The sequence below is a fragment of the Lycium ferocissimum genome, chromosome 6 (genome assembly GCF_029784015.1).
Source record: "Lycium ferocissimum isolate CSIRO_LF1 chromosome 6, AGI_CSIRO_Lferr_CH_V1, whole genome shotgun sequence".
NCBI lineage: Eukaryota > Viridiplantae > Streptophyta > Magnoliopsida > Solanales > Solanaceae > Lycium > Lycium ferocissimum.
The window spans coordinates 64,389,736-64,408,973 of record NC_081347.1 but is presented as its reverse complement, the minus strand read 5'-3'; the positions used below and the strand labels follow the sequence as shown (position 1 = coordinate 64,408,973).

The following is a 19,238-nucleotide window of genomic DNA, read 5'->3' as shown; positions in this document are numbered from 1 at the left end:
TGAAGTCTTTTTATTTTTTGGGCAATTGTTGTGCTTAGTGAATAATGTCTTCATGTAGTTTGAGTTGATCGATCAGTAGATAAAAGACAATTGTCCTTCTACACCTTATCATAACCCTGGTGGTCTTGAGCTATGGGCATAATCCCTTTAGGGATTCTTGATGTAGTAGTGAATTTTTTTTTTTTTTTTGATAAAGTAATAAATTTCATTAATGTACGTGTTTTCAATTCATGAATTTTGTGCGCTTTAACATTCCAGTCCATCGAGATTCAGAAGAGAGTGGGGGCATTTTCAGCTGCATTGGATACGATCAACAAGTGCCTTTCTGATGCAATATGTGCCTTGGCGCGTGGAAGGTTGGATGGGGAGAGCCGTACTTCTGGGCTCATTCTTTCAGGAAATGAGATCCTGGAGATGTTCAAATATTACCCTGAGATCAGGTAATATGCAGATTTGGCCAGTAGTCAAACATTAGCTGCTGGGTGGCTATAAATCGTTTCTTATGATGATGTTCTTGGATGCCTCTTTACTGTTCTGGAATGGAAGCCTAATCTCATCCATTTGTGCAGTCCCCAAGAGAGAGAAAATGTGTTGGCGCAGCAAATTGTTCTAAGACAGCTGGAGGCTGTGCTATCCATTCATAAGCTTGCAAGACTTGGTAATCACTTGGATGCTATAAAGGAAGTGGCGAAGCTCCCATTCCTTCCTTTGGATCCAAGGACGCCAGATTTCGCCACGGATGTCTTTCAAAATTTGTCTCATCATGTCCAAGCTTGTGTACCAGACCTCCTAAAAGTTGCGCTTCATTGTCTGGACAATGTTAGAGATACTGATGGGTCACTTCGTGCTTTAAGGGCCAAGGTAGTTTTTACAGCATACATGTTCATGTTCATTTTCTTCCATTTTGCCTTTTCTTGCTCTTTGCTCAGTGGCTTTTCTTCTAATTTCCTTAGACTCTGAATGTAGTGCAATTTGATTTTAAATTCTTCAGGTTCCCGTTGGCGTTACGCCTACTTTGTTGATTATTTCCAGTTATGTTGTGTGTATGTCCTTCATGATATGCATTGCTAAGTTCAGATTTTAGCTAAATATGATGAAGATCTAATCTAACGAAGAAGAAAAAAACTCTTGAATAGCGACTTGGTATATTAAAAAAAAAAAAAAAAAGAATGTACGTTGGATGTTATCTATCAAAAATGTAATGTACATGTACTCTTCCCTGATTAATAGTATTCTTTTTAGGGAAAAGGGTCAAAAATACCCCTCTACTTTGGGAAAAGGGCTAAAAATTATCCTCTGTTGCAAATTTGGGGATTTCCGTTAAGACGGGTATATTTAAAAACTTTAATGACGGGAGGGATATTTTTGACCCAAGTTCGTAACGGGGGATATTTTTAGTCCTTTTCCCAAATTAGAGGGGGTATTTGTGACCCTTTTCCCTTTTTTTTTTTTTTTGAGAAACAACCCTTTTCCCTTCTTTTTAAGTGACCAATTGGAATCCAGGAAAACATTTTAAATGCTTTGAGTTCATAAGTAAGGATATATACAGTTAAACCAATTGTAATACATTGATAGTGTACTTGAAGTTTAATTACTGAGCTGGAATTTATTCCTCTTATTTAGATGTAGCAATATTTGTTGATAGATTACATGTGAGACTGATCATGAACAATGTGTTTACGGTTTGGCTTTTGCTTCTGAATCTCGTTGACTAACTCAGATAAAAAATATCAGCTAATACAGTGTTTATTTCTAAAGATGTCGTGTTGCTTCTTTTTGTTTTTCTTTTCCAAAAGATGTTTATTTCTGAGATGTTATCTAACGCATCTGTGGGAATTTGTTCTTATTTTCTAAATGTCAACAAATTCTTTACTTGGGTTAGGGTTTCTTTGACAAAATAGGATTACTCAACATGATGGTCTAATAGTGATGTTGTACAATGCATATATTGGACAATGATTCTTATCATTTTATTAAGTCAAACTTCTTGTGATAATTGATGTGAATTTGGTTCTGCAGATCGCGAACTTCCTTGCAAGCAATTTGAATCAGAACTGGCCTCGTGATCTGTATGACAAGGTTGCTCGCAGTTTGTGAAGTTGAAGAATCACAGTCAGCCTTTGCTGTGGTTAACTTTAGAACGTTCAACATTGTACAAAGATAGTTGAACAGGTCCAAGCCTGTTGAAATCGGTGGACATCTTGGATGTATTTGCTTAGTCGTTACATCTTATAGGTGTAATCTGGTAAATGAACCCTTAGAGATTATGCTTGGACCGACCGATATTGGTGTCCACAATGGCATTCTGCAAGACAGTCGAGATATGTCTCTCCTTTTGACCTTAGATGCAAAGTCTTCCCGTGCATTGGTTTCAAAATTTTCTAGTACTTAATGATAAGTGTAACAGGTTTATATGTGATGAGGTGTGTTGTCTTGTAAGCGTAGTGTTTTCTGCAATGTGGATTAACACGGTGCAGTATTTGAGGTTTTAATGTTCTATAGATTAGTCATTTCTTGATAAGCACACGAGATACAAAGTATCACTAAGACATTATCTCTGAGTCCTCGAGGTCTAGTGATGCATGGGTCAAAACACGGTGGATAATGAGCATGTCCCTTTACTCTTCCTTGCTTAAATGTCAAATTTTTGTCTGCATCCCTTCACTCACACGTCGCATATTATGCTCTTACCACTAGACCAAAGTCGTTGCTTTTATGGTTGATACTTGACCATAGCAATTGCTTCTTTTAGCAACCATTTCACTTTGAAGAAAGAGTGGCTTAAGTTGAAAACTAAAATTTTAATAACTATTATAGAAGAGTGGGTTTGATTGTCAACCCACTCTCCTATAATATTAATTTTAAAAAAAAATTGAGGTGGGGTTCATGTGAAGAATTAGGAGACAATTGCAAAAAATAAATAAATTAAGGCGGGGTTTACGTGAAGAAGTAGGAGACAATTGTAAAAAAAAAAAAAAAAAAAAAGAACATTTAAATAATGATAATAAGTTCAGAAAATGGTAAAGGTACGATTAGAGAAAAATTTAAAGAAGAGAAGTTCAGGAAAAAAGAAATAACGATTTAAATTGAACACAAAAATCGCTAAAGAAGTCATAACACCAAAAGATTTAAAACTTATAATTTTGGGTAAGGATAGAAATGCACTAATTTTAGACACATACGTCTCACACAAATAATGAGTAATAACATCAAGAAGATGAAATATAAACGGTCAAGAAACGTATACACATATTTTCTTAAAATGATGAATGTTACACCTCGGATTTTCGCATGTTAAAGTAGCATCATGAGTTAGTCGACGTAAGTTCAAAAAGAAATTATGTTGAGGATAAAAGGGATTGATTTTATTAATAAAAATGGTTACAAGAGTCTATAAACAATATTAGTAAGTGACGGAAGATTTGGAGGGTGAATGAATCAAAGAAGCATGAGTTTCGTCAAAAGTCGGCAAGTTGGGAATACGATAACTTGTACTTTTGGGTGAGATTAGGAGTGCTCTACATGCTAAGCAAGTAATGATATGAAGTGTTTGAATTGTATAATGGTCTCTTGTTAAGTTTGGAAGTCAAACGAGTTGTAATACGAAGTCGACAAAGGGCGTCGCCAGTTAAGTTTGTAAATTTCACTGAAATTTGGGTCAGATGTCTCGGAGCTTTTCTCTCAGTCTACTTAGAGTTACGGGGTGATCCACCTACCAAATCGAAGGTCTATGAGTCTAGTTTCCATTGCATTTTACCGTTCGTCGATATGACATCGGAGTAGAGAGATATTCGCATTTTAGCGAAGGGGCATGGCCCCTTGCCACGGGAACATGACCAAGGTCGGTGGCTGCTCACTTCAAGTTATATAAAAGACCCTCTTCACTATTTTTTCTCCATTTCCTCACCATACATGACCTGTAAAACTCTCAAACCCTCTCCAATTAATCCTCCATCAATCTCAATCCAAACCAAGAGCAAATCTATCAACTTTAACATGAAGAACAACATGACAACTACGGAATTGTGATTTTTTTGCTAATTTGTTTCTTGGATAAGGACTTCACCTTGAAGTAACTTGGAGTTTGGAGTGATTTTGATCATTTAAGGTATATTTTAACTTTCTTTTGATCTCTTTGAACTTCTACAAGTAATTAAAGCTAGAAATTTGGTGAAAACCCCATAGAATAAGCTTTGACAATTCTTGTGAACTCTTATAGACTTGGCTTTATAGTTGGGCTGTTTTATGTGGTTTTAACGTGTTGTTTGAAGCTTTGTTGATATGGATTGGATCGTATTGACGAGGAGGAGTAGAAAAGTGGAATTTGGTAGCGTTTTACGAGGAAATTATGCTACAAAAAGTCCTATAAATTCACGCCCATGAGTTGCTCGATTAAATGTCTAAATGAAGCTTTCTATAAGCTATGACCTTGGTTTTGATCTTGAATAGTACGTATTATGTAGGAAATCATTCGTAAGACGTTCGAGGACGGGGAAATGTATATAACTCCGTCGACGAGGTATGTGGGGCTTTCTATTCTCTTTGTGGCATGACTAGATTTCAAATGACCTTCGTTGAAAAGTTGTTCCGCTAACTTGGATCGATCGCGTTCCATGATAATTGGTGACACATACTCATGTATGACTTGTACCAAATTATGGTCCACATCTCCTTTTGGCTATCGATTAAAGACTTGCCGTTCAACTTGTGTCGATTATGTCCCGAATGGTTAAAACACCCTTTTCTCATGAATAGCTTGTATTGAAGTACCTTTCACATTTCGTATCCCTCTTGTTTATCGAATGAAGAATGATATTAGTTATGGTACTCCCTTTAATTGAGTTAATCCTTATCTTCTTGTCTATTGCTCCAAGGTGACGAACCTCTCATTGGCACAATCTTTCCGATAAAAGTTGTGTCGATCATATTTCATAAGAGTTTGTCTAACTTTGGCTTCGTGAATAATTCATAACAAGATGTTTCCTTGTACTTTTACTTCTTTGGCCTAATGATCAAATAATGATAAACGTAGCGACAATAAAGGTAGTCGGAGGATAACGACGATAGGTCACCCTGACTCTTTCGATGATATTTCTTCTGAGGTCAGTCTTTCATTGCACTTATATATATGTATTTATTTTCATTACCGAGCCGCGCTATAGTCAGCCGGGTAGGCACTTATATGTGCACCTAGACATGTTTCTTTCTTTATCGAGCCGTGTTGTAGGCGGCCGGGTAGGCACGTAGCTGTGCACCTAGATGTACTTCTTTCTTTACGGAGCGTGTTATAGGCGGCCGCGTAGGCACGTAGGCGCATTTGCGTACGTTGCCAGTCGGTTGGGCGAGAGATGATGTTATGATGATGAGCTCACCCCACAAAGGAATTTATTATTGTTATATGATATGATATATGCCTCCACAGTGAGGAATGATTTTAGGGGCATGCATTTACATCTATATCATGATTATGGTCGCCCTCAGTGGCCTCGTTCAGAGTTTCAGGTTGTCTCTACATCTTTTCCCAAGTTATTTGTATCTCTTATGCTTATGTTATGTTTATGCTTATTGCCTTACATACTCGGTACATCTTTTAAATACCGACGCATTTTGTCTTATTTGTGATCATGCCACGGGTACGGTAGACGGATTGTTGTACCTTTCTCATTAGGATACCAAAGTTCGGCGGGGATGTTCGCACTCCATTCTAGGAGTTCTTGGTCGAGTCATTAAATAGGATGCATGCATATATATATATCGAGTATGGCTATGGGTACGTCGGGGCCTTATCCCGACCAGGTTGATGCATATTAGTGCTCTCGAGGCTTACGGACTATCGGTCGGTGTACGGGTATTGCGTTTGGCCTTGTGCAAACTTTCGACTAGTTGTCTTTCTTGGTTGTGGCCTTGTTGGCCCATGTAATGCATATATATGTGTTGTTGGGCCTTTTCTAACTGCGGGGTTGTTATGATATACTTCTTGCTATTGTTATTCGAGCCCGCCTCGTCGGCCTATGATTCATATTACGAGTTTAGATATCACGGTTGGTTCGCTCGGCCCTTCCGGTCTTAGGGTCGCGCCACGCCCCCAAGGTTGGGGTGTGACAATGAAGTTGGTTTATACTTAAAAATTTAAGATTACAACAGATGCTAACACATGAAAGCGCTTTTCATTGTTCTTTGAGTAGAAAGAGATGATGACATGAAACTCGGTAAGAGAAGGTGTATTTCAAATTCTTCAATTAGCGAACCAAACCAGGAAAGTCATATATGGGAGAAGCGGACTAAGTAAAACAATTTATTGATATTTTCAATTAATTGAATTATAATACTTTCTATAATAAAAATTCTATAATTATATTACTAAAAGGTATTTTCTCTGTCCTAATTTATGTGACATAGTTTGACTAGGCAAGAAAGGGAAGATCTTTAAAACTTGTAGTCTAAAACAAGTCATGGATATTCGTGTGGATTTAAATCATTTCATTAAATGTAAAAGGTGAAGTTTCAAGTGATTTCTAAACATAAATATATATCATTCTTTTTTAGACAGTAAAAAAGAAAAGTGTGATACTATTTTTTGTGTTGGGCCATCATCTAGTTCATTTAAAAAACGAGAAGCTTGTTAGGTGGCTGGTGGTTTTCAATGGAGAAAGAAAATTTAAGGTGGCCCTCAGTGAAAAAAAAAAGAAAAGGGAATAAGAACTTGATTTATGCCTGTTAATAGATGCAATACATTAATGAACTTGGAGTGCACGGCAGTCAAATGATTCAACTTCATTTCTCATCCAATTGAATAAATATTAATATCATGTGACCTAATGATCTACGTCATTGTGCATGTGCATCTTTGCATACAGACAAGAAGAAAAGTCCTGACAGTCTAAGCTCTTTGTATTTTGTATATATGTATATATAAACCCTTTCAGTACAAAACTTTATAGAAGACAATCAGCAAAGTCTTCAATTCCCAAGAGAATATAATTCTCAGAACCTGTTTTTTCTCCATGGATATCGGCAGTGAGAATCTTGAAAACCTTGAACTCGGTAGCAACTCGAAGAAACAAGAAAATGAAGTAGCTATAGTCATGGTCCCATTTCCAGCTCAAAGCCATCTCAATCAACTTCTTCAACTTGCCTGCATATTCTCCTCATCATATAATCTTCCTGTCTACTATGTTGCCTCAGCTACTCATAATCTTCAAGCTCGGGTTCGAGCCAACGCCTTAAATCCATCAGACATAGCCAAAATCCACTTCCATGATCTCCCAACTCCTGAATTTGCCTCCCCTGCACCTGACCCTAACGCCCTGAGCAAATTCCCAGCTCAACTCTTGCCATCTTATAATGCTTCCATGCTTCTTCGCGAGCCTGTTGCTTTGTTCCTTAAAGATATTTCGTCTAAATCAAGACGAGTTGTTGTCGTTCATGATGTTTTAATGTCCTATAATGTTCAGGATGTTTCTTCCTTGCATAATGCTGAATCGTATATATTTAACTGTGTTTCTGTTTTCTTTATGTATTGTTGTTTCATATGCATACCTAAGGGAATACCTATTCCTCTTGAAGAAGATTTACTTAAAAAGTTACCCTCACTTGAAGCTGATGCACCAGAAGAGATTAACAAGTTAGTAGCTTTTCAGCTTCAGTATAAGGATATTAGAGCTGGTGATTTGTACAATTCAAACAAAGTACTTGAAGGTACTTCTCTTGATTTGATGGCACAATTTGCAAGTACACAAAACAAGAAGCAATGGGCAATTGGACCTATTCTACCTACTAAACTAGATCATGTATCAGATAAGAGAAACAAATGTTTGGATTGGCTTGACAACCAACCTCCGAGATCAGTTCTTTATGTATCTTTTGGCTCGTCGACTACATTTTCTGATGAAGAGATCAAGGAGCTCGCGGTGGGACTAGAGCGAAGCAAACAGAAGTTCGTATGGGTGTTGAGAGATGCCGATAGAGGGGATATCTTTACCGGCGAAGCTAGAAGATTTGAGTTGCCAGAAGGGTTTGAAGAAAGAGTAAACGGGGTTGGGTTAGTGGTAAGAAAATGGGCGCCACAACTAGAAATCTTGGCTCATTCTTCCACCGGTGGGTTTATGAGTCATTGTGGATGGAATTCTTGCATAGAAAGTATCACTATGGGAGTGCCTATGGCTGCTTGGTCTATGCACTCTGAACAACCAATTAATGCTTTCTTTGTGACGGAAATCTTGAAAATAGGCCTGATTGTGAGGGAGTGGGAGAAACGCGAGGAGTTGGTAAGTGCATCTACCATTGAGAATGTTGTGAGGAAGTTAATGGCATCAAAAGAAGGCGATGAGACTAGGAAAAGATCAGAAGAATTAGGTAAAGCAGTAAGGGAGTCCACAGAGAAAGGGGGTGCTTCTCAACTGGAGTTGGATTCTTTCATTGCCCATGTCACAAGATAGACTCGTTTTTTTCACAATAACGTTGCACTGGTTCTTGCTTGTTTCTTCAGTCTTTTTTTCCTTTTCAAGTTCTTTAGTTGTTCAGAATTTCTGTTTTTGGTTCAGATAAGTTCGTGCCCAACATATCTATATCATCATAGACGTATGTTCATTATAATTTTGTAGACAAACTCTGGTAGTCAAAGAAAGGGTGCAATTCTGCAATATCTGAGATTCCTGAAGAATACTTTGTAAAATTTATTGACAAGAACAATTAGTAACATAATAAAACATTTCCCAAGAATATATTTTTGTATCAGATAATTTTGATCAGAAGTATATATGTCAAAAGAGATTTTGTAAATATCACAAGTTCAAAGCACATAGGTAAGATTTTTTTGTTTTTGTTTTCCAATCATGTTCATTCCTAAGAAGTTCTAGAGGACAAGAGTCAACTGTTTTATAATAAACCTTTCGACGGACATCGGAATCTATGGACAAAGTCTTTTGTCATATAACAGTCTAATATAGGACATATGGAGACAAAAAATTTAGCATATGCAAACAACTAAGAAATGTATTCAAAGATCATTCTCCCCGTGAACCCTGTATTCTGCATAGTTAGAACCAAATTAGTTCTCTGTTAAGAGAGGAACACAAAGCAATCATCTCACTGATAGCCATAAAAAGTCAGATACTGAACATTCCAATATCAAAGAAGTATAAGTTAGTATAAACTAGTCTGAGCCAAGAAGTAGATAAGTGACAGGTTAACTTAAATGAATATGAAAAGTAACCAAAATACTTTAAAATTCTGGTGAAAAGCAATTCTATCTTGTGATATACGCGATAAAAGAATCCAACTCTAGTCAAGAAGCATCCCCTTTCTCTGTGGACCGCCTTACGGCTTCTCCCTTCTTCTGCTCTTTTCCTAATCGCGTCACCTTCTTTTGATGCCATCAATTTGCTCACGACATTCTCAATGGTGGATGCACTTACTAGCTCCTCGCGTTTCTCCCACTCTCTAACAAGCGGGCCTATTTTCAATATTTCAGTCACCAAGAAACCATTATATGGTTGGTCAGAGTGCATAGGCCAAGCAGCTATTGGCACTCCCATAGTAATACTCTCTATGCAAGAATTCCATCCACAATGACTTGTGAACCCGCCTGTGGACGAATGAGCCAGGATTTCTGGTTGTGGTGCCCATTCTCTTACCACTAAGCGTACATGTTTTACTCTTTCCTCAAACCCTTCTGGCAGATCAACTCTTCTAGCTTTGCCAGTAAAGATATCTCCTCTATCGGCATCTCTCAACACCCATATGAACTTCTGTTTGCTTTGTTCTAATCCCATCGCGAGCTCCTTGATTTCTCTATCGGGAAAAGAAGTCATCGTTCCAAAAGATATATAAAGAACTGATCTCGGAGGTTGTTTGTTTAGCCACTCCAAACATATATTGTTCCTATGTGGGATATGATCGAGTTTAGTAGGCCGAATTGGTCCAATTGCCCATTGTTTGTTGTTCTGATTAATTTCTGCTTGTGCCAGCAAATCAAGAAACTTGCCTTCAATTACTTTGCTTGTATTGTGGATATCACCTGATCTAATATCCATATATGGATTCTGAGAATTTGTAAATTCCGTGACTTCATCTGATATAATTCCTTCAAGGGAGGGTAGCTTTTTAAGCAATTCTTCTCCAAGTTGGACAGACATCCCATAAAATAGGCATATGAAATAGTACAAAGTGGACACTGAAATGCAATTAAATATATAGGATTCTGCGTTGGGCAAGGAAGAAACATCCTGAACATTGTAGGACATTAAAGAATCATGCACAACGACAACTCGTCTTGATTTTGCGGAGATATCGCGTATGAAAGAAGCAATGAGCTCGCGAAGAAGCATAGAAGCATCCCCTGATGGCTGAAGATGTGACGGGAATTTGCTTAAGGCATTAAAGCCAGGTGGTGGTGAGGCAAATTCAGGAGTTGGGAGGTCATGGAAATGGATTTTGGCTATGTCTGAAGGATTTAAGGCGTTGGCCCGAACCTTGGCTTGGCGATTATGTGTGGCCGAGCCAACATAGTAGACAGGAAGACCATAGGAGGAGATTAAACATGAAAGTTGGTGAAGTTGGTTAAGATGGCCTTGAGCTGGAAATGGAACCATGACTAAAACTACTTCATGATCTTGTTTCAAGTTGGCAAGTTCATGGTTTGGTAAATTCTCATAGCTACACATGGAAGTAGAAAGATCGGAATTTCGTACTTTTGTCGGATCCTCCTTCTCTATTGGTTGACCTTGTGCCTTGGAAGAAGCAAGGTTATATATTCAAACTTTTTGTATTTCTTCAACCTAACGACTTGGAAATTTTGACTACCAAGTACCATCCATAAAAAGTAGTTCTTGAAGTGTTTATAAATTGAACAATTAAAGCAAATTCAATTGAACTCGCCACTGCTTTTGACTTGCTTGAATCATGTGTCAGTGTATATGTGTGTAAGAGGATAGGATAGCAAATCCAGACCTTTGAAAATGTATGGAGGTAAGAGAGGATATATTGTAACCACTAATAGTAAGCATTATTTTTAAAATATTGAATCTTGGTTATGTACCTTCCATCTTGTCACAATACAAAGGACCAATTACATGACAAAACTTTGGAGGTGAAGAAAGAAAAGTATGTGGTGCAGAAGTACTGTAGCCACAATTTTGGATTCTTGCATAGTTCACATCAAAAGACTTGGATTGAGCCCAAAATCTGATAAGAAACAAATATGTTGAAGACAGCCACAATATAGTTGAAACTATACCTATGCTCTCTGAACAACCCATTGTATGACTGATGCTTTTTCTCCCAGAAAATTTTGTCCCCATTTCTCAATTGTTAGCATATGTTAAACTTTTCATTTTCTTTGTCCTACATGGGATTATTTTATAATAAAAGATTTTGTTTATTGATCCTGTTCACTGTTTTGGCTTTTTTTTTTAGTTATAAACTCTTGAATGACTATGATTTTGATGTACCATCTACATGGAAAGGTTAGATAACAGTTCTGTTGTTCTCTACAACTCCATAAGACAAACACGGTTAAGACCGTTGTGCTTTGAAGATATTTGCCAAAAGAAAAAGGTAATGGTTGTCATTGTCGTATAGAGTACCTTAATTCATCATCTGTGTTTCTTGATTAAAATTTTGTAGACAAATTCTGAGCATATGTCAAAGAAGTTAAAGAAACGGACATTGAACGCAGTCTTTTATTGTAGACAGTCCTAGAGATAAAAGCCCATCATATGCTGAAAATAGAGATGTTGTGTCATACCCCAACCTGGGGGTGTGGCCGGCACCCGACATCCGAAGGGCCGAGCGAACCAATTGTGATATCTGAACTCAGTGGCGTACGCAGAGTTTTTTGCAAGCGCTGTCGACATTTAAAGAAGTGAGATAAATGAACAAATCACTATAACAACATCATGTTAAGAAAATAAAAAAATACAATTCAAATTATGAATAAGACATATTCAAGTACTCCCTCCGTTTCATTTTACTATATAGTTTAATTTTTAAAAATATTTTTTTCTTCTTACTTGTTCATTTGCTAAAATCAATAGAATTTTTTTTTTTCAATTTTAAACCCTTATCATGTAATTATTTCTCAAAATTTATTAGAATACTAGTAGTCGAAGTTAGATTTCCAAATCCAAATTAATATGTATAACTTAGTAAAATTAGTACTTAATCAATGATTTTTCAAAAGGAGTACAAAGTTTATACTGGACTAGTAAAAGGAAACAGAGAGAATACATGATTGCAACTCAACAATTTTAAATGTAATTACAATAGTGTAATGAAAAATGTTAGTAAATACTTTTCTTTTATATAAGGCATTAACTCAAAAACTCATAATTAATTTTATTACTAAGAAAGAAGATGAAAGAATTTCTTTTGGGGTGGTCTTTAAATTTTGCCCCTCATATTTGAAATCTTTAAATTTTGCCCTTCGGCTAAAACCCATAGGTTCCAGGTTCGAACCCACGCGCAGTCAAAATTTTAAAAAAAATTCGCAAGGCGAGTTTAAATTTCGCTATGCCCCCCCCGACGCATACACTTGTGAAGGAAATTCACCAAGTTATGCGGACCGACATCCATGCCTTATGGGAGACTTGGCATAAGTATGCGGTCAAGCTATAACTTTGATAATTCCTTCACGGGTTTATGCGGATCCGGCATAAAGTTTGCCCGTTAAAAGTATGCCCCGCCGGCATAACTTTGTGAAGGAATTACCAAGTTATGCGGACTGCATCTTATGCCTTATGGGCGTAAGGCATTGGCATAAGTATGCGGGTCAATAACTTTGATAATTCCTTCACAAAGTTATGCGGGTCCGGCATAAAAGTTTGCCCATTAAAAGTATGCCACCCGGCATAACTTTGTGAAGGAATTATCAAAGTTATGGGACGGCATACTTATGCCAAGTGCCCATAAGGCATGAGTATGCGGTCGGCGCATAAAATTTGTAATTCCTTAACAAAAGTATGCGGGTCCGCGTACACGCGACCCAAACCTTGTCTTGCGATTTTTTTTTTTTTTTTTTAATTTATGCTTGAGCGGGGGTTCGAACTCGAACTTCATGATTTCGGCGCGAAAGCTCAAAGTTGCAATGCAAGGGCAAAAATTAAAGACCGAAAGCAATATGAGGGGCATAATTTAAAGACCACAAATATGAGGGGCAAAATTTAAAGACCACCCCAAAAGAAGGGCAATCTGCGGCAAAAAATGAATAAAATAGCACTTAAAGCCCATTAAAAAAGAACAGAAAAATATTTAAACAAAAGATGAAAAAAATGCAATTACAATAGTCTAATTAAAAATGTTAGTAAATACTTTTCTTTTATATAAGGCATCAACTCAAAAACTCATAATTAATTTTATTACTAAGAAAGAAGATGAAAGAATAAAATAGCAAAAAGCTTAAAGCCCATTAAAAAAAACACAAAAATATTTAAACAAAAGATGAAAAAACATGCAATTGACGAGATTCGAACCCGTGACCACACTTTACTTAAGCATTAAGTATGCGCTAGACCAGCCGTGCTGAGAGCCTTCTTTGCATATGAGTGTCAGCTTATATTATTTGTACCCTTTGTTAATTTTTCATGCTAACTAAATATGCATATTTAGTATTTTTTTTTCCGGCGAAAAGCCTACGTGCATCCGCCCCTGTCTGAACTCTGTAACATGAATCACAGGCCGACAAGGCCGCTGAATAACAATGGTAAGAAGTATATTATGTCAACCTGCAAGCAGAAAAGGCCCAACAACACATATATACATAACTAGGGCCGACAAGGCCACAACCAAGAAAGATAACTAGTCAGAAGATCAGCAAGGCCAAACACAACACTTGTGCAACGTGGTAGTATGTAAGCCTCTAAAGAACAATAGCCATCGGCGGCCCCGGGACGGAGACACGACGTGCCCATGAACATACTCATAATATATATACGTACATGCATTCCTACTCGAACTGCGACCAATAACTACGGAGAAATGGGTGCAACAACCGGCTGCGACATACGGTACCTCTGGGGTTGTAGCCGCACCGACCTATCTATCTTTGTACCTGTGGGCGTGATCACGGCGCACAAAAAGACGATAGATACGAAAAGATGTCTTACGAGTATGTAAGGCGGTAAGCACAAACATAACATAAGCATAAGAGATACAAATAACATGGGAAGAGATGTAGAGACACTTTGAGAAACTTTGAAAAGAAAGCGCGGGCAACCATAACCATGACATAAATGTAAATGCATGCTCGTAGAATCATCCCTCACTGTGGAGGCACATCATATCATATAATAATAAATCCCTCTGTGGGGTGAGCTCATCATCGTAACATCGTCTCGCCTAAGCCGATCGGTCGCAATGCACGGCTACGTGCCTACCGGCCGCCTACAAAACGACTCGGTAAAGAAAGAAATACATCTAGGTGCACAGCTACGTGCATACCCGGCCGCCTACAATACGACTCGGTAAAGAAAAAAATACATCTAGGTGCACAGATACGTGCCTACCCGGCCGCCTACAACATGGCTCGATAAAGAAAGAAATCCGTCTATATATATGCAATGCAAGACTGACGTCAGAGGAGACATCACTGAAAGAGTCGAAGTGACTTATCGTCGTTATTCCCCGACTATCATTATTGTCGCTACGTTCTTTATCTTTTCAATTCAAGAAACAACAAATGTGGAGAACAGGAAATATATTTCAATAAGGATTATATAAGTGATAAAGATCTGCTCAACTGAATAAAATACCATTAGCTCAACTTCAACAGGAAGAATAACATAGTGAACAATCTTTTTCCAATCGACAAGAAAGATACGAGGTGCGGGAAAGTACTACAACACAAGCCATGTATAAATCAAGGAAACAACCTTCACCATTAGGGAATGAAATCAACTCAACTTTAACGGCGAAAGTACCACGATGCACATTATGCTTCTCTCGGTAAACAAGAAGGATAAGAAATGTGAGAAAGTATTTCAATGTGAACAATTCATGAGAAGAAGTAAGGTTAATCATTTTGGAACATCCTCGGTACATGTTTAATTGAAGACCTTTCAAATGATAACACAAACGGAATATGGAAGCATAGAGAGTTCTTTTATACAAGTCATATAGGAAGGGGAGATTAGCTCGTTCGTTCTTGGATATGATTGACACAAGTTAACGGGATAGCGTTTAAAAAAAACGCATTCGAATTCTAGTCATGCCAATAAAAGTAGAGAAAAGCCCTACATACCTCGTCGATTGGAGTTATACACATTTTCTGAAGCCTCGAACACTTTACAATTGAATTTCTTAGATCATCAAAACCACTTCAACTCCAAGTTACTTCAAAGCAAGGTTTTCCTCCGAAAGACGAAATAGTGAAGAAATCACAATTTCGAAGTTGCCATGTTGTTCTCCACGTTGAGGTTGCTTGATTTTCCCTTAGGTATGTTTATGATTGATGGAAGATGATTAGAGAGGTTTTCGTAGGGTTTCTATGGTCTTTCAAGGTGAAGAAGTGAAGAAAAATTCGCCCAAGGCATCTATATATACTTGGGCAATATAAAGCCACCGACTTAGCACACTGTTCCCGCAGCAGTTTGCGTTCCTGGACCTAAATGCGAATTTCTCTCTACTTCAATGTCGTATCGATAAACGGTTAAATGCGCTAGAAACTAGACTCATAGACCTTCGATTTTGTAGGTGGATGACCCGTAATTCCAAGTAGATTGAGAGAAAAGCTCTTCGACATCTGACCCAAATTTTAGTGAAATTTACAAACTTAACTTACGACGCGTTTTATCGACTTTCGTATTACAACTTGTTTGACTTTCAAACTTAACAAGCGATCATTATACGATTCAAATACTTCATATCATTACTTGATTAGCATGTGAAGTACTTCTAATCTCACCCAAAAGTACAAGTTATCGTATTCCCAACTTGCCAACTTTTGACGAAACTCATCCTCTTTGATTCATTCACCCTCTTATAACCATTTATATTATTAAGCTCAATCCCTTTTAACCTCAAGATAATTTCTTTTGAACTTGCATCGACTAACTCATGATACGACTTTAACGTGCGAAAATCCGAGGTGTAACATGTAGAGTTTCAGATAGTGAATATTCCAAGATAGAAGAAATCTAAGCTGCGAACTAGTTTTAGCCAAGAAGCAGATAAATAACATGGTTAAAGAAATTGTGAAGTAACCAAAATACCTGAAAAGAGGAAAAAAGATGGAAAAATCTAGAATCCTAACTACACTAGCTGATTTTGTGCAGAACAAATCTATCTTGTGACATGTGCTATGAAAGACTCCAACACCATTCAAGAAGCGCCTCAGCCTGCGTGGACCGCCTTAGGCGTCTCCTAGTTCTTACTTTCTTTTCGTGATGACATCGCTTTCCGATGCCATTAACTTCCTCACAACATTCTCAATGGTGGATGCACTCACCGGTTCATCGCGTTTTCCTCCCCTTGCAATCGAGCCTATTTTCAATATTTCCGTCACCAAAAAACCATTTTTTGGTTGGTCGAAAATGCATAGGCCAGCAACCTATTGGAACCCCCATAGTAATGCTCTCTAAGCAAGAATTCCAGCCACGGAACTCAACTACTTTGTGGACGAGTGAGCCAAAATTCTGGTTGTGGGGCCCATTCTCTCACCACTAAGCCTATCCCTTTAGTCTTTCCTCAAACCCTTCGGCAACTCGATCTTCTAGCTTCTCCGGTAAAGATATCTTCTTTATCAGCATCTCTCAACACCCATATGAATCTTTCTTTGCTTATCTCAAATCCCATTGCGAGCTCCTTGATTTTTTCATCGTAAAAATGAACTTGTCGTCCCAAAAGATACATAAAGAACCGATCTTGGAGGTTGTCTGTTCAACCAATCTAAACAGTCATTTTTTTTTAATTATATGAGATGTGATCAGCTAATTTATAGGGAGAATCGGTCCGATTTCCCGTAGCTTCTTGTTTTCTGTGCTTGCCAGTTGTGTCACCAACTCAAGAAAAGTACCTTGCTTGTATTATAGATATCACCGGCCCTAATACTCATATGCTGATACTGAAAACTTACAACATTCAAGATTCCATCAGGGCAAGATCCTTACATCGGTGGGCAGCCTTTGAAGTAGTTCATCTTCAAGTGGGAGGGGCAACCCTGCTTCTATGCATTTGTTACAGCACTCACCAAACTAAGAAATCCCTTAAATATGTTAATGTCAAGTTTTTATGATGACAATTTTACTTGTGTAGGTACAATAAGTGAATTGCACAAGGAATAATACAAGTCCACAAATCAGCCCCAACAGATGGAAGCCCACAAAGTAGCTCCAACGGCTGGGCTCACTGCAGTGAAGCCTTCTCAACCCTAATGGAATTACAACTCACAACCAGCTGTGCCAAATCGTTCAGGAAAGGAAACAATACCTTTAGCATTAATTTCAGCGATACACAAGTGTTCCAACGAAGGAAAACACATCTCCAACATTAAAAGGAAGATCTCGTGAAATACAACAATCTTGTTGATTGACAATGCTGCCTCAACGCACAAGGAAAGCGACAACATTTCCTTGCGTTTATTCTTGGAAATAGAATCAATAATTTTCTTTCCAAGGATCAAAAACCCTTGGGTTGATCTCTCTACAAACAGCTATAAAAGGGGCGCCTCACAAACCTATAAAAATGCTTAGTCTCATTCTCCTTGTACTCTACTTTACTTTTCATAAGCATTGTATGTCGAGTGATTTATAGTGTAAGAAAAAAAGAAAGAGAGTTATAATTTGTGAGGCTTTGTATCAAAAAGATTAAGAGCGATTGAGTGTAGACGTAGGAGCTCCATTCAAACCTCGATTGTACCAAACCTTAATTAAAAGCTGCAGAGATCACCCTTGCAACCCAAGGGGACTGGACTAGGATTCACATTGCATCTGAACCAGTATAAAACTTCTGGTGTTATTTACTTTCTGCATTTTACGCTTAGCATTTTCTGGGAAAGCAGTCGACTACTGGTATAACCTAGTCGACTACCAGAACAAAAATTTACAATTCACCCCCCCTCTTGTACTTTCAATTGGTATTAGAGCGAGGTCTCACCTTCAGTTGCTTAACCGCACGTGAGAAAAGATCAAATATTTGGATATCAAATTCTGGAGCAATACGCAAGATGGGCACTCCACAACAAGACCACCATACTTCAATGGTGAGCACTATTGTCATTGGAAAGAGAGGTTCGAATATTTGTGCGAGTCCTGATTATCAAGCCTGGATTATGATTAAGAAAGGGCCCCAAACCCATTCCAAACACCGCAACTAAAAACAAAAAAGACACGGATACTTCAACAATAGATGCGGAATCACATGACATTACAAAAGAACAACAAGAGACACGCAAATAAACGCCGGAGCAATAGCCTTGCTCTACTTGTGCGATAAGTGGAGAGGAGTATGCTAAGATTTCAAAGCTGGTGATCGCAAAGAAATGTGGGATAAGCTTGAGGTCACCTATGAAGGAACGTCAAAGGTAGGGAAACAAAAATTGATGCTCTAAGACATGACTATGAAGCCTTCATGATGAAGGACGATGAAAACATTGAATCAATGTTTACAAGATTCAGCAAGATCATTGGAGAACTAAAATCCCTTGGAGTAACTTACACCAACTCTCAACAAGTAAGAAAGTTTGTTAGAAGTCTACCAAAAACTTGGGAAACCAAAGCTATTGTCTTGGAAGATGGAAATGCGGATAAGTTCACGTATGATGAGTTAAGCATTCGAAAAAATCACATTCAAAGATATCGAAAGATGAAAAAAGAAAGTGATTGCATTCAAAGCATGATGACTTTAAAGAAGAAAAAATCACATTGATAGAAGCCATGAGACGATCAAGAAATAATAGAAAAGGAAGCCTAAACTTTAGAAAGGGAAAGATGAAAAGAAGAAAGTGATTGTCATATATTCAAAGATATCAGAAAGATGAAGAAGAAAGTGATTGCATGACTTTAAAGAAGACTTTAAAGAAGAAGAAGTTTCCATGATTTCCGGACATGTGATAGAAGCCATGAGACGATCAAGAAATAATAGAAAAGGAAGCCTAAACTTTAGAAAAGGAAAGGCCTCCTTTGGGCGACAAAGAATGATGGGAAGTGTTATGAATGTGGAAAATATGGGCATATAGCCTCTGAATGTCCCGAAACAAGAAAGAAGCCAACTAAGGTTATCAAAAACAAAGAGCCTTCAGTAGTTGG

At 37.8% G+C, this 19,238-nt stretch overlaps 3 protein-coding genes across 3 annotated transcripts in view; 2 read left to right on the top strand and 1 right to left on the bottom strand.

Moving 5' to 3' along the window:
* LOC132060030 (nuclear pore complex protein NUP93A) overlaps positions 1 to 19,238 on the top strand; it is a 43,171-nt gene that overhangs the window by 8,603 nt on the left and 15,330 nt on the right. Inside the window, exons 13-15 of the mRNA XM_059452889.1 lie at positions 259 to 440; positions 570 to 861; positions 2,020 to 2,172. Coding sequence (XP_059308872.1) covers positions 259 to 440; positions 570 to 861; positions 2,020 to 2,097 — 552 coding nt within the window. The 3' untranslated portion in view covers positions 2,098 to 2,172. The remainder of the gene's footprint in view (positions 1 to 258; positions 441 to 569; positions 862 to 2,019; positions 2,173 to 19,238) is intronic.
* On the top strand, positions 7,005 to 8,691 carry LOC132061534 (zeatin O-glucosyltransferase-like). The gene has a single exon (XM_059454329.1). It carries the CDS (start codon positions 7,005 to 7,007, stop codon positions 8,436 to 8,438), a length of 1,434 nt encoding a protein of 477 aa, XP_059310312.1. The 3' UTR covers positions 8,439 to 8,691.
* On the bottom strand, positions 9,095 to 10,780 carry LOC132060031 (zeatin O-glucosyltransferase-like). The gene has a single exon (XM_059452890.1). The coding sequence runs from the start codon at positions 10,662 to 10,664 to the stop codon at positions 9,108 to 9,110; it is 1,557 nt and encodes a 518-aa protein (XP_059308873.1). The 5' UTR covers positions 10,665 to 10,780; the 3' UTR covers positions 9,095 to 9,107.